At 39.7% G+C, this 15,068-nt stretch overlaps 1 protein-coding gene across 3 annotated transcripts in view; it reads left to right on the top strand.

Moving 5' to 3' along the window:
* Positions 1 to 15,068, top strand: part of mtr (5-methyltetrahydrofolate-homocysteine methyltransferase) — a 32,067-nt gene that overhangs the window by 661 nt on the left and 16,338 nt on the right. For 2 of the 3 annotated variants that reach the window (XR_011239675.1, XM_069517252.1), the window contains exons 2-19: positions 1,623 to 1,834; positions 2,972 to 3,061; positions 4,811 to 4,880; positions 4,992 to 5,084; positions 5,517 to 5,623; positions 6,652 to 6,711; positions 6,948 to 7,042; positions 7,686 to 7,786; positions 8,606 to 8,667; positions 9,795 to 9,862; positions 9,952 to 10,031; positions 10,605 to 10,717; positions 10,825 to 10,965; positions 11,844 to 12,029; positions 12,103 to 12,282; positions 12,538 to 12,654; positions 13,619 to 13,759; positions 13,853 to 13,945. Coding sequence is in view for 2 of the 3 variants with exons in the window: in XM_069517252.1 (XP_069373353.1) it covers positions 1,623 to 1,834; positions 2,972 to 3,061; positions 4,811 to 4,880; positions 4,992 to 5,084; positions 5,517 to 5,623; positions 6,652 to 6,711; positions 6,948 to 7,042; positions 7,686 to 7,786; positions 8,606 to 8,667; positions 9,795 to 9,862; positions 9,952 to 10,031; positions 10,605 to 10,717; positions 10,825 to 10,965; positions 11,844 to 12,029; positions 12,103 to 12,282; positions 12,538 to 12,654; positions 13,619 to 13,759; positions 13,853 to 13,945 (2,009 nt within the window). In the remaining variant the exon portion in view is untranslated. The remainder of the gene's footprint in view (positions 1 to 1,622; positions 1,835 to 2,971; positions 3,062 to 4,810; positions 4,881 to 4,991; positions 5,085 to 5,516; positions 5,624 to 6,651; positions 6,712 to 6,947; positions 7,043 to 7,685; positions 7,787 to 8,605; positions 8,668 to 9,794; positions 9,863 to 9,951; positions 10,032 to 10,604; positions 10,718 to 10,824; positions 10,966 to 11,843; positions 12,030 to 12,102; positions 12,283 to 12,537; positions 12,655 to 13,618; positions 13,760 to 13,852; positions 13,946 to 15,068) is intronic. The other variant, XM_069517253.1, reaches the window with a different exon arrangement.

Below are 15,068 nucleotides of genomic sequence, written 5' to 3'. Positions count from 1 at the left end.
TAATGTCATCTCGGATGTTGTTTTGGTACACAATAACTCAACAATGCATTTATTGATCATTACCAAACTTGGTGGGGTTTTTTCCTGGGAAGATGTCTCCAGATCAAATCTTAATTTTTTCAATTCGCATTGCACCAAATCTTAACATGCATTATCTCAAGGCACTTTACTTAGAGGGTTGAGAGCTTGAAATCTTATTAATATAGAGAAACCCAACAGTTCCCACAATGAGCAGCACTTTGGAGACTGTGGAGGAAAAACTCCCTCATTAACAGAGAGAAACCTCTAGAACCAGACTCAATGTGGGCGTCATCTGCCTCGACTGGTTGGGGGGAGCAAGGGGGAGAGAGGAGAGAGAGATAGGGAGGAGGGGGAGAGAGAGAGGCGAGAGAGACCAGGAACACTTGAGCACCATCAGGTATCAGATCTGACCAGTTAAAATGTAAACAATAACAGTGTAAAGAAGTTATTGATTATTATTGATAACAGTCACAATTCATATAATAATTAATTACTGAAGTATTGTTGCTAATAATAATAATAGTTGTTTTCCTGAGGTTCCGGGGTCAGATATATCTGCAATGAGAGAGAGGGACTATGGGAGAAAAAAGAAACATAGTTATTGACATTTATTAAAATAGATAAATGAATGAATGTGGGGGGGGCAGAGAGAAAGAGAGAGGTGGAGAAGTGCTAAGTGCATGATGGGAGTTCCCCCAGCAGTCTAGACCTACAGCAGCATAACTAAGTGATGGTTCAGGACTCACCTGATCCAGAACTAACTATAGGCTTTATCAAAAAGGAACGTTTTAACTTTAAATGCAGAGATGGTGTCTGCCTCCAGAACCCAGAGTGGGATCTTAATCTTCAGGATATGTTTGTCAGAAAACTATTCTCCATCATAAGATCTCATGAAGTTAGAAAATGAAAATAAATAGCACAGACATTTTTCCAGGTTCTCTCCATCCTATGCGGCTATAGACACAACCTAAGGTTTATATAGATCCAATAATCTTTTAGGATTGTATGGCAGGAATGATGTCATCATGACATCACAATGAAGTCAGAAAACGATGTCAAATAGTCAAGTAATTCATTCAGTTTTGCAACTAATACTGTTCTTTAATGTTAACTGTTGCAAAAAGTGCATCTTATTTAGATTAACCAGTCAATCATCGTCATATGAGATTATGATGACGTCATTATGAAATGACTTTATTACACAATATAAAAGTTAGCATTGTTTTATTGGGATATGTATAACTTGCGTAGTGTGAATACTTTTCGTTCATAGTATGAATCCATCACGTTGAGCTCAGTTTTTCATTTGTGAATTAACACTTTCACTGTGTTATATCTTTTAACCCACGCCTGAATGGGATTAATTCAGTCTTTCAATACAAGTCTATGGGACACTTATAAACAGCTATAAACAATAGATAAATTAAAGATATATATGATTGTTATATTATAACATTGATTGGCACAATTAAGACAACAGATTGAGTGATTTCATTTTGGAAGGGGTGGATGGGGATAGATATTTTCATTTTTTTGTCTAACGGTTGATGTATTTGAAGGTTTCTTATCCCCACTAGTGAAAGTCTCTACTTTCTTTCTAGGATGCAAATGCCAATTAGAGTCCGAGCTACGAACAGTGCTGCAGCAAAGGATTATGGTCCTGGATGGCGGGATGGGAACCATGGTCCAGCAGCATAAACTTGAAGAGGAAGATTTCAGGGGGGACGAACTTAAAGAGCACCCGCTTCCACTGAAGGGCAACAACGACCTTCTCAGCGTCACACAGCCCGATATAATTTACAAAATACACAAGGTACTCGGTCAAGGAGAAAAAAACTGTGGCTCTGCTCAACCAGACTACATCTTCTCACTCAGCTTTAGTGGTGTCAGCCATGCAGTTCATTTCACTCTCTCTGTGGTCTGTGGATCGAAGAGAGTAACAGTGACTATGTTTACATGGAAGCCAATATTCCAACTATTGACCTTATTCTGAATAAGACATTTTATTGTATTATGGTGTTAACATGAGATGTGAATAGATTCTTCTATTAATTACTGTTTACAATCTGACGTTATTCTGCTAGTATTAGAACCATAGCCCGAAACAGTTTAATCCGATGCTATAATGATGCTATAAAACAATTCGATTTTACGATGCCACTGTAAATAAGTTTGGGTGTTTTCTGTCTAATTTCGCAAAAGCTACAACTGACAACTGTCTTGTTTACACCCAGGGCATGCATTGTAAAGAAGTTGGTAACTGCCGTATGACAAATGCTGTGAAAACTCCAATAGGACATAAAAGGTCCAGTGTGTAAGATTTAGGTGAAAGGGAACTATTGTCAGAAATTTTATTTAATAATCCTCATGATGTTTTCACTAGTTTGTTTCATCTAAATTGTATGAATTGTAGTTTTCTTTACCCCAGAAAAGACCCTTTATATTTAAATACTTTATATTAACATGGAGGGGACCCTCTCTACGGAGGCCGCCATGTTTTTTACATTAGTCCAGACTGGACAAACTAAACACCTGTTGAGTTTTTATGACAACTGAAGCTGCCACAGGTTCTTTTTCATGTTTAGAAGGAGAGGGTGAGGTGAGGGGTGTTCAGCTGCAACATGAAACTTCAACACTAGATATCACTAAATTCTGTACTGTACCTTTTAAATGTGATTAAGACATACATTGTCTACATAAATGTGACTAAGGTCAGATGTCTTAATTCAGTTCTTGCTTATTCCAAAGTTGACATTTGGGGTAAGGTGATCAGAAATGGCTGTTTACGGGGCAGTGTCTTATTCAGACTATTGACTTTATTAATATTGGAATATTGGTGTCCATGTAAACATAGTCAAAGCCACTGCTGCTTTAAGTAATTTAAATAGGATTGAACTTGAATGTGTGAGTTTTGTATTTGTGTCACCTGTGCTGTCCTCTGTGTACAAAGGAATACCTGCAAGCCGGTGCGGATATCATAGAGACCAACACATTCAGCAGCACTTCCATCGCTCAGGCAGACTATGGACTGGAACACATGGTATGATGTTTACACATGATGCTTGACCTACATAGACAATGGCAGTGGTAGAGATAAATGTCAAGTACACAAACTGTGGTGTTAACTTATTGACCACCCCATAAATCGCTTCTGAGAATGAGAACTGCCTCCATTACTACGAACAGCTGGACACTAGTTCTGTGTCCCCGATCCTCCCAGAATTCAGCAGACACAGCTCAGACAGTTTATATTCATAAACACTACATGTTTATCAATTTACAGCAAAAAAATCTTTGGTTCATATCACTTTGGCCTAAAGAGTTGCATCACCCGTAATCAAAACATTGGCTGGTTGAGAGAAATATGGTGGAGCGAGGGGGGAGAGACCAGGAACAGTAGTGCAAAGTTCAGTTTACAAAGTTTTAATTTGTATTTTTACCTCCAGACTGGTTGCTATAATGACCATAAGAAAAGTAGTACTTGTTGATTCATTAATATTATTTATGATAACAGCTGCAATGGTAGCAATACCAATTGACAATAATAATAGTAATAACCAGCCTTATGTGTTCATTTGAAATTCTTGTTCGTGCTCGTCTGCTCATTGATGGTGTAGGACAGGGGTCATTAACCCTTTTTGAAACTGAGAGCTACTTCATGGGTACTGAGTCATACAAAGGGCTACCAGTTTGATACACTCTTCTGAAATAACAAATGTGCTCAGTTTGCCTTTAGTTATATATTATTATTAATGATAATTGATACTCATCTATGTGAAGACACTGATCACGTTAATGATTTCTCGCAATAATTATCAACAATGACTTAACAAGGTGGGAAACAGATAATATCAATATTCAACACTTTATTTCTATTAATCTCAGCAATTGTTTAAATTTTCAGATGATCACTTCTACAACATTTCAAGAAAAATGTCCCATTTTCACTAGCCACTGACCAACCCTTTTAACAAATCATAGTCACTAGTCAACTTCAATATGAGAATGAATAATTAAATTGATTTAGAAAAGCAGATCAAATTTTAGACGCAGCTCACTGGTGATTTATTTTTAGGAAAGGCCTGCGGGCTACTCATGTGGTCCTTGGGGGCTACCTGGTGCCCACGGGCACCGTGTTGGAGACCCCTGGTGTAGAACATACTGAGTGCCTCATTTCTGTCGTTGTTATTGGGGATTGGACGATTGCATACTGCCCCCCCAAAAATAAGCTGTAAATCCCCAAGGCTGACACCTGTCATTCAGTAACTGCTGGAGTGGTGAATAATGTTTACAGATCACCACAGCGTCTCTAATGTAAAAACACACACACACTGTCACTCTTTAACAAGGCTCTCGCATGTTAGCTGGTCTAGCTAAGTGGTGAGTCTGGGATGTTGCCATCAAACCATGTTTCTGTAAAGACAAATACCCAGCATTCCTTTAAGTAGACCTCAGAAGACATACAGTGTTTATTTTATTGTCTGTGGCGCTTGCATTGGTCAGCAGGATGGTTGGCATAGCCAGTGTGTTTGAGTTTGCACGTACCAAAAAAAACAAAAAATTAATGACAATGATAGTGTATCACAATACAGTTGTAGTATGCCTTCATAGCATAGATACACTTTTGCACAAATACTACACATTCAGATAGAACTACATGCTTATATATTGTTTATTAATACAGAGACATAAGGTAGAGTAAAGGTTACATGTCTCATTGAATTACCAGTTTGTCACAAGTTCATTTATCTCTATAAAATGTAATGTGTGTTGTGCGATTGTGGTGCAGGCCTATCGTCTCAACAGGACGTCAGCCGAGCTGGCGAGGAGGGCTGTTGACGATTTCATCAAACAAACTGGTAAAGTGAATTTTTAGCATTCAGGCAGCATAATGTGATAGATAGATATAAAGGACTCTTGGGCAATTTCTCAAATGCACGACATCAACTGCAATTTGTTTGTGTTGTCAGGTTCCAAGCGCTACGTGGCCGGGGCAGTGGGTCCCACGAATAAAACCCTGTCTGTATCACCGTCTGTGGAGAGACCGGACTTCAGGAACATCAGTAAGAGGATTACGTTTTCTTAAGGTCCTGGGATGCAGATAGATGACTCCTCTCCTTTACATTGTTCCTTTCCAGTCACGTAAAGCAGGGACACTGTCACACCCCATTACACCCAACACTAGAAGCAGATATGACTGCTAAATAGAAGTTGCCTACCTGACCTCTGGGGTCACAAACTTGTATGGTGATTCACAGAAAGGCTGAGTGTTCAAATATGCGACAGAACTAGAGTGAGCTGTTCCACTGGCTGTTCCTTGGAGCTTGCTGTCATCCACATAGGCTAGAAAAATTACTTCTCTCAGAGGGGGAACTAATGGTGCCTGTGGTGATAGTAAGAGGGGAGAGTGACAGAAAGGTGGCACCAGGTAGTTGTTGGATGAGAAACTGTGCTCAAGGTGTATCAGTATGTGTGTGTGTGTGTGTCTTCCCCAGCATTTGATGGGTTAGTAGAAGCCTACTCAGAGCAGGTCAGAGGTTTACTGGACGGAGGAGCAGACATCCTTTTGGTTGAAACCATCTTCGACACTGCCAATGCAAAGGTAACCCCATGTAACTTATGTAAATATATTGATACATTTAATGAATTTATTTTGACACATTAATTGTCCTAGCACCTTTTTAAGTGTTGGTTAGTAATTCTAATCACACAATAATAATATAATCCAAGATATTGCAAAATATTTGGAGAAAACTGCTCAATATTGGGACCACAGTTATGTGCTGTTGATTCTTTCTTAATTTTCTGATGATTACATCACAAAAAAATCTGATTTTAGTGTGATTATTATATAATATAGACTATAATGTAATGTTCAATGTAAACTTTCCCACTTTAAACATGCTGTATACATATACGCTCACTGGCCACTTTATTAGGTACACCTTGCTAGTGTTAGCTGACAGGAGTGGCACCCGGTGTGGTCTTCTGCTGCTGTAGCCCATCCGCCTCAAGGTTCAACGTGTTTTGCGTTCAGAGATGGTATTCTGCATACCTTTGTTGTAACGAGTGGTTATTTGAGCTACTGTTGCCTTTCTATCATCTTGAACCACTCTGCCCATTCTCCTCTGACATCAATGAGGTATTTTTGTCCACACAACTGCCGCTCACTGGATATTTTCTCTTTTTGGACCATTCTCTGTAAACCCTAGAAATGGTTGTGTGTGAAAATCCCAGTAGATCAGCAGTTTTTGAAATACTCAGACCAGCTCATCAGGCACCAACAACCATGCCTCATTCAAAGTCACTTAAATCCCCTTTCTTCAACATTCTGATGCTCGGTTTGAACTTCCCCACGTCTAGATGCCTAAATGCATTGAGTTGCTGCCATGTGATTGGCTGATTAGCTATTTGTGTTAACAAGTAATTGAACAGGTTCGCCTAGTAAAGTGGCCGGTGAGTGTAATTTGCTGTATTAGACAGTTTACATATGCTTATATCTTTTGATCACAACTCGACCTGTGAGATACAGCTGTAAGAATAATTCCAGTGGACAAATTCTAAATGTAGCGTTGTGATGCTGTTAGAAGATAATGTGACATGATGTTTTTTTTTGTTTTTTTTTGACAGGCTGCCTTGTTTGCCATCGACCTGCTGTTTGAAAACAGCTATGAAAGAAAACCCATATTTGTATGTTTATTTGACTGTCATCAAACCACATTTTCCGAAATGTCTTTATTTACACATGCCTGGAAAAAATGTATAATCTCTCTGAATTGTTATACATAGATATGTTGATTATAAAAACAAGATGGACATTTGGTCAATGTCTCAACTCTCTTGGGGCTAACAAAAGATAAATGTGTTTTCTAAATATATATGTATTTAAATATTCATTTGTCTCTCATGTCCCGATCATGATCTAGATCTCAGGGACTATTGTTGACCGAAGTGGAAGAACTCTGTCTGGTCAGACAGGAGAGGCCTTTGTAGTGAGTGTATCTCATGCTAAACCACTTTGGTGAGTTACTGTACATCACAACTAACTGCACTTTAGCTGCTTTCAGACATGCAATGAAGTCCCTCAGAGGACGGCTATGTGTGAACTCAAATGTCCGAAGAAGAGCCTCCGGAGTCTCTGCACACTTTCTTTGCCTGGCCCTGTAGTAGAAAGTCAGCAGAAGAGGATTGATTTAAAAATGATTTTACTTGTTTTTAAGTCTCTTAATGGTACAGCCGCCCTCATACGTCTCTGATTGACTAACATATTCTTATTGATCTCTGTTGGTCTTCATGATTTTTATTTTTTTGCACTTTGAGCTGCATTTTATGTATGAAAGGGGCTGTATAAATACAATTTATTGTTATTATTAAAAACAAAATCACGTGATCCCTGCCACAGAATTAACGCGTTCCATCCTGCCTCTGCCTGCTGCACCACCCCTCACCTGAATCCTCATGTGTGCCTGAACCCCCACTGCGTTGTGCATGTGAGAAAGGCAAAATGCAGAGAAATTCCAGACCCAATTCTCTGGAGATCCTCTGCAGGACATGGAAACGGCTTAAATACATTGTATTAGAGTCTTGACAGTAACACAACTTTGTTCTATTACTTCTTCTAAATTCTCTGAGTCTCACTGGCTGTGTTCTTCTCTGTGTCTCAGTATTGGTCTCAACTGTGCCTTGGGAGCGACAGAGATGAGACCATTCATTGAGGCCATTGGAAAAAGCACCACAGCTTTCATTGTCTGTTATCCCAACGCAGGTAACCCACACTCCAACAACATCCGTGTAGCAAAATACAGGCATGATGGACCTTATGGTATCATAACAGATTACACTGTAGTGTAGTGTGGTGCACGGAGGCTAGAGTGTGCCACCACAGTTAATATAGGATTGTCTGTGTTTAATTTGCAGATTAATAAGTTTCAACCAAGAAGTTGGTATTGCAGTACAGTGCAGTTGTGTTATGTTTTTAGGCTGTCCATCCATCCGTCTATTCCAGTCTCGTCAACACGATATCTCAATAAAGCCTTGCAGGAACTGATCAGGATACGGTGATCAACAGTCTCTGTGACCTCTTTAAAGAAATGTATAGCTATAACTAAAGAATTCATGATAATTATGTCAACACATACTTCTTATCTTTTATTAAACTCTTTCAAATTCTTCTCTACATATATTTTTTGAGTTTGGACAGATATTGATGTAAATTGCCCTAAAGTCGTAATTCTAGTTAAGTATCAAACTTTTAATTCAGTGTTATCCAGCACTGCATGAGTTTATAATAGTAATTGCATTGGCACACTACAGGCTCCATACAAGCTGCACTGAATTAAATATGGTGCAAATGGAAACACCTCTTCAAATTGAAGGCATAATTTACCTTTTCAGACGTTATGTTCAGGGGGTCAGGTTGTTGGGAACATTGTCATGTTTTAGTTGACCCTAACTAACTCTACTCTCTTTTGTAGACTATGCTGATATTAAGCTATGCTGATATTAAGCACACAGACCTTTGTCCTCATTTAGGTTGCATCATCCAGGTCGGTGTATTGATGTCATGGTGTTTGTTATCTGGTAGGTCTTCCCAACACATTCGGAGGGTATGATGAAACTCCAGAAGTCATGGCCTCCAGTCTAAAGGTTTCTACTATTTATTTTAAAAATTGATATAAAGATTTACATCATCAGGATGAGCAAGATGATAATGTTGAGTAACACTTTTATTTTTGAAAAAGATATTGTGGCTTTTTGGCTGAATGAAACGAGAGGTGGTGCACTGCTTAAATATTTTTTTCTAACTTCCTGTGTCATGTGGGAACATGTAGCATTGTCTTTGTTGACGTCTTGGATGCAGTCGCATTTGAGCAGTAAAATCGGATATTTTCTTGGTAGCCTTACAATCATTGAACACTAAGCCAGGGAGCCTTCTTGCTCTGCCAAAGCTTTCTCTCACTCTGTAATGTCAAACCTCAAGGAACAAAAGCAGATGAGACATGGCAGCACTTTCGACAATTGCTGCAGTAAACAAGTATTTTTTAAATTTTGGGAAACAGTTCTATGCTTTCTATGCTTTCAATTTTTTTTGAGAGCTGGATAAAACCGATTCAGTTCCAAATCAGCCCTTTGCTGCAAGTCGTCCACATTTTCTCCCCCATTTTACTCTTGCTCTCCATCTGAGAAAATCCCATAATATATATATTTTAAAAGTAGATTGTTATTAATCTCATATCTATGAGAACTGGAGTCAGAATGGGGTCAGTCAAGTTTAGCCTGGAGACCTGGGAGACTGGCAGTGGCTGGAACCAGCTCACCTGGCTCTGTTCAAATACAACTACAGGTTTAAAGGTCATTAACAAGCCTGTCACAGCTTTTCTGTTTAATCCAGACACAAATGTGGAAACAGAAAAGAGACAGCCTTTATGCTAAACTAGACTAACGTCTCTGAGTCATGCTGACTCACACACACAAGATGATGCCCCACTTATCTCACTTTTAGAAAAAAGTGAATAACATTTTCCTAAATGTTGAACTAATCATCACTTTGAAAGTACAGGACATGAAAATGACCTTTTATCCATTCTTTTCTTTATTCCTTGTGTGGTGTGATGTCTGTGTTGTTTAGTAAAACTTAATTCAGAGGCCATGGTAAGAATTCTTGAAAAAAAGACCATCCTGGTTAGAATAGAATGGACAAACGTGTGCTATGTAACCCAGAGTAGCCCTGGCTGCCTCAGTGGCTGCAACTAACTGTTCATTTCTCTCGAAAGGTTTTTGCTCAAGATGGACTGGTAAATATTGTGGGAGGCTGCTGTGGGACCACTCCAGGACACATCAGGTCACTGTCATGTCTCTGATTCGTAAATATGTTTCAAAGAGATCAAGACATATTTGAACATTTTTGTCCCCTCCGTCCTCCCCCTGCAGAGCCATATCTGAGGCAGTCAGACACTGCAAGCCAAGAACACCTGCTGCTGACATTCATCAAGATAACTTGCTGCTCTCGGGTATGAAAACCATCTGTTAACATCTGTAACGTCAGCTGTAAAACTCTTTGGAAAGAGAGTAGCTAATACACGTGACTACAACTAGAAGCCTCCATGTGCTCTGACCTGCTCCTCTTTCAACTTGCTGTTGAAAGACAAGATATTTGATATTGTGTCAAATTTAAAACATGCTTCAAACACGTAAGGCAACTGAAATGGCAGTCAACAGAGCCCACATCCGTCCACCGATGCCCAATAATATTAACATTTATGTTTAAAGGAACCAGTCCCCTCAACATGTATGATTCTTTTCATCAAGATCCATGAAATATGTCCTCAAAAATCAGTGATGTCAAAAATACCCAATCTCACTATGTGAAAGAAAGTGATAAAATGTTCCTGAATCCGGATCTGCATCAGAATTTAATGGACTCCACCCTGACCCTTATTTTGTGGCAATCCGTCCAGTAGTGTTTATGTACTGTTATTAAAACCTACATCTTGACGTGCCAGTTTGTTCGGAGAGCTTCCTTCTGCTGCCAGGTCCTTCTCATCGAACATGTCATTAAAGTAAAATGTCTCTCTGATTTCTAGGCTTAGAACCGTTCAGGATCGGCCCGTACACCAACTTTGTAAACATTGGAGAACGATGTAATGTGGCTGGGTCACGCAAGTTTGCCAAGTTGATCATGGCAGGAGACTTTGAGGTGAAACAATATTTCAGATTTTTTTTTATTCATCCATTGATTTGATTGTCGATGTTGCATTTAGCTGTTTGTTTTGGGTGTTATGTGCTTCCTGCTTTGTTTTCCAGGAGGCGCTAAGCATTGCCAAGACCCAGGTGGAGATGGGAGCCCAGGTCCTGGATATAAACATGGATGAAGGGATGCTGGAGGGCACAACAGCCATGGCCCGATTTTGTAACTACATCGCCTCTGAGCCAGACATAGCACGGGTAGGATTTTAAGGCAGGGGAACTGAACACACCCCTGATATAACAAACCTGCTTCTATTTTAACTGACTGATTGAATTGACTGTGCAACAACCACATTAAAACCCAGGTGTCTTGCACTCAGTGCCGTGCCTGAAGGCACCTTGTGTGGATACAGATGGAGCACTGCAACTGCTGTTCTGCTAATGTAACCTCCTATCATATAGGACACCACAGTTACACAGTGTCATCCTTGAAAGAGCTGTTGTTGGTTTACTTATTGTGAACGAACAGTGGTCTGTGATAAACTCCATGTTCATCAATTATCTTTTGTCTTCTCATGGCTCACAACTGACCTTTTTACGCTTAACACTCTTTACGCCTGCCTGCTAATTCCACATACGTATGTCTGTCTATATATGTGTGGAATGCATATCTTGACAAAGACAGGTCATGAACACTTGGATATAGATCAATGTCATTAGAACAATTTAAAAGGACGTAAACCATCTTTGGAAAAATATATTTCATGTGTCCTTTTGACTTTTTTAATTTTGTCCATGCCTCTTTTGCTATCATGGATATCACCTTTACTTATATTCTGTACAGCTTTATTTGTCACCTTCAGTTTTTTGGTACCAGTTTATTGTCCTTTTTATTTTCTTCTGAAAATGTTTAATTTAGGATATGAACTTCTTGTTAAATAGCCTATGAAGTAACCATCTATCCATCCATTAGCTATGTCGCTTATCCTTTGAGGGTCGCAGGGGAAGCCGGAGCCAATCCCAGCTGAGATTGGGTGACCCTAATCTGCATGTGTTTGGACTGTGGGAGAAACTACGTAATAACCCTCTCAGTAAATCAGAGTGAAAGAGATGGACCCTCTCCTTCTGCTCCCCAGGTTCCTCTGTGCATTGATTCGTCCAACTTCTCCGTGATTGAGGCTGGGTTGAAGTGCTGTCAGGGCAAGTGCATAGTCAACAGTATCAGTCTGAAGGAAGGAGAGGAGGAGTTCCTCCATAGAGCTGCCACTGTGCAGCGCTACGGAGCTGCTGTGGTGGTCATGGCCTTCGACGAGGAGGGACAGGTGAGGACTCAAACCTCCAAGTCTCCAACACAAACGCAAATGTACATGCTGACCGGTGTTCCGTCCTCCCCAGGCCACAGATACAGACCGCAAAGTGGAGATTTGCAGTCGAGCCTACAAGCTGCTTGTCAGCAAAGTGGGATTTGACCCCAACGACATCATCTTTGACCCCAACATCCTGACCATCGGCACAGGCATGGAGGAACACAACGAGTATGCTGTCAACTTCATCAAGGCTACCAAGCTGATCAAGGTAATGGAACAAATATTTGTGAGAGTTTGCAATTTAATCCTAATCCCCCAGCACTTTTACACAAGCTCAGACAACCTCTACTATATAGGGGGGCTCCGTAGGTTGATCTGTTTATACCCTGATAATAAGACTAAAGCACTTCTGAAATTGTCAAATGATTTTTATTCTTCTTGGAATTATTTTAAATGATTTTAGGGACTGCTTCAAACATTTGATACTATTGATGAGTTTGTGTGTGTGTGTGTGTGCGTGCAGGAGACCTTACCAAGAGCCAGGGTGAGCGGAGGTCTGTCCAACCTGTCCTTTTCCTTCAGAGGAATGGAAGCCATCAGAGAAGCTATGCATGGAGCATTTCTTTACCATGCTATCAAGGTGACGCACACATCACTGTGATAACACTGTACACTACTAAAGCTTAGACCTGGATGTCTGGATGACAATATTTTTACTTGACCATTGTTAGGGAATTTTCATAGACACTGTCTCTTGTCCTCTCTGGGGCAGAGTGCAACAGGCTGTTGTGTTTGGGAAATGCGAGAGCTTGGGGAAGGTCAAAGCCTTCACTCCCTAGACATCAAAGATATGAGACTGCGTAAGCAGGCAGTAAACATTTGATTGTTTAGGAACGAGCACACCCATAGATTAAATGATCTGTTGGGGTTTAAAGTGTGACTGCAGGAAAGCATACTTCAGAATATGAGAGAGCATCATGCACAGATGTTGTGTGGATGAATTCTGATTTTCTCCTTGGCCAAGCTTCAATAAATATTTCTGCATAAGACGTCAAAGGGCTCCTGAGCGCTTTCTTCATTGATGAGTTGACCATTGATCAGCAGATTTTCCACAACAACCATTATGATGAATTCACAAGTAATACTGATACTGAGGATATATTCTAGGATTGTGCTGATATGTGCAATATGTTGATCCTATTAAAGGTCTCAGTGATCATAGACCAATTTTACCATTAATATATATTCATTTGTTAATATTATTTGTTATAGTAGTAACATTAAATTAATTTGGCCCACTTTAATTTCATGTCTGCACGTCCCCCCGACACACACACAGACATCGCATCACTCATCAGGTGATAGAAAGAAAACATATGTACAGTTTCGTTTATTTATAATTTATAATTGTGTTATATAATAATGTATTCACCCTAATAACTAATGCTAACCTTGCTGGTACCTGGCTTGCAGGAAGGGAATTGTATGTTGTGAACAGGAAAACTGCGTAAAGAAGTAAATGTTAAATGTTTTTTTTACAAAACAGAGGAGAAGTGCCTTAAGTTATGTAAATAATAACACTCACACTCTCTCTCCTGTCCCAGGATGGTATGGATATGGGTATAGTGAATGCTGGAAACCTGCCAGTGTATGATGACATTGATAAAGAGCTGCTCCTGCTCTGTGAAAACCTCATCTGGAACAGAGACACTGAAGCCACTGAGAAGCTCCTGGCCTACACACAAGTAAACGCATACACAACTACATGCTTCAACAGCACACCAGGCTGATGTTGCTGTGGTTTGGTCAGCAGATGTTGACTCAACTTCTCTTGTTAGCAGAGCAATGTGAAAGGAGGGAAGAAGGTGATTCAGACGGACGAGTGGAGACAAGCAAGTGTGGAGGAGAGGTTGGAGTATGCTCTTATCAAGGTAAGAGATCTGATGATCAGATTGACTGACTAATAATTTAGACATATCCCCTGAACTTCTTCCATGTTTACCTGTTGACCTGGTACGTTAAGTATAATATTAATTTCAACAGCACTAATTCAAAAGTACAGCAAAAGTAATCCAGGTGTATCACTTGTAATTGGTAAATGGTCTGTATTTATATAGTACTTTTCTAGTCTTGATGACCATTCAAAACGCTCTACAGTAAAATTTACTGAGATCGAACCGCCAACCCTCAGCCACAGCCGCCTTGTCTCATTTGCATAGATGACAAATTACTTTGCTTAGGCCCCTTCTCCCTCAGCTTGCTGGTTGTGTCTGATTTAAAGCCAAAATAAATACTTGATTTTGTATTTTTTTTGCAAAGAGCTCTTCCATGCATTCACTGATAGGGGTGCACATAGACACACACACCTGCGTAAATATATTGACAAATTAATCTATGGTTTTTGGGCTGTCGGTGGCCTATCGGATTGTTTTTCTCTCTGTCATAAAGGATCTTGTGAAAGCTGCTTGTAGGACGAGTACTGAAGAATGTTAACTTTATTCAAAAATGTTTAACCTCATTCACTTTAGCTCCAAAATTTTCACTGTGCCCACATTCCCACAAACTAGCCGTACTCGCTTTTCAATTGCTTTAACACAATTTTGAATCACATTAATATGATACAGTACACCAAATGGTTGTGAATATAGCACATGTCTGTTCCTCTAGTGTTTGCTGTCAAAATGATGTTTCTTGTAACCACCCATCTGGTTGGGGGTGGTTCTCATGGTTCGGGTGAGGTTGGGGTCAGGTTGAGCATCTCATTAAACTGGGATTCATGACAAGGTTTGGTTCAGATTGACATAACACCAACTTTCAGCAGGGCGTTGTCAGGGAAATGTAGTCAGAAATAAAACTAGAACAGAACTGGAATCCAAAAAATGTAAATAAGATAGAATTAGAAATACTATGTACAAATGAATTCATACTATTTATATTTATATGTGCAATAAAATATATAAATATGCATAAGTAATTTTTACTGAGGTACAAGGTAAACTACACTCATAATAGATGTACAACTGCACCTTCAACTTTGCTCTTTGTTGGACAACA

Source organism: Paralichthys olivaceus, chromosome 21 (genome assembly GCF_024713975.1).
Source record: "Paralichthys olivaceus isolate ysfri-2021 chromosome 21, ASM2471397v2, whole genome shotgun sequence".
NCBI classification, from domain to species: Eukaryota; Metazoa; Chordata; class Actinopteri; order Pleuronectiformes; family Paralichthyidae; genus Paralichthys; species Paralichthys olivaceus.
Note: the sequence above shows the minus strand (reverse complement) of the source record. Positions and strands in the feature narration are given on the sequence as shown.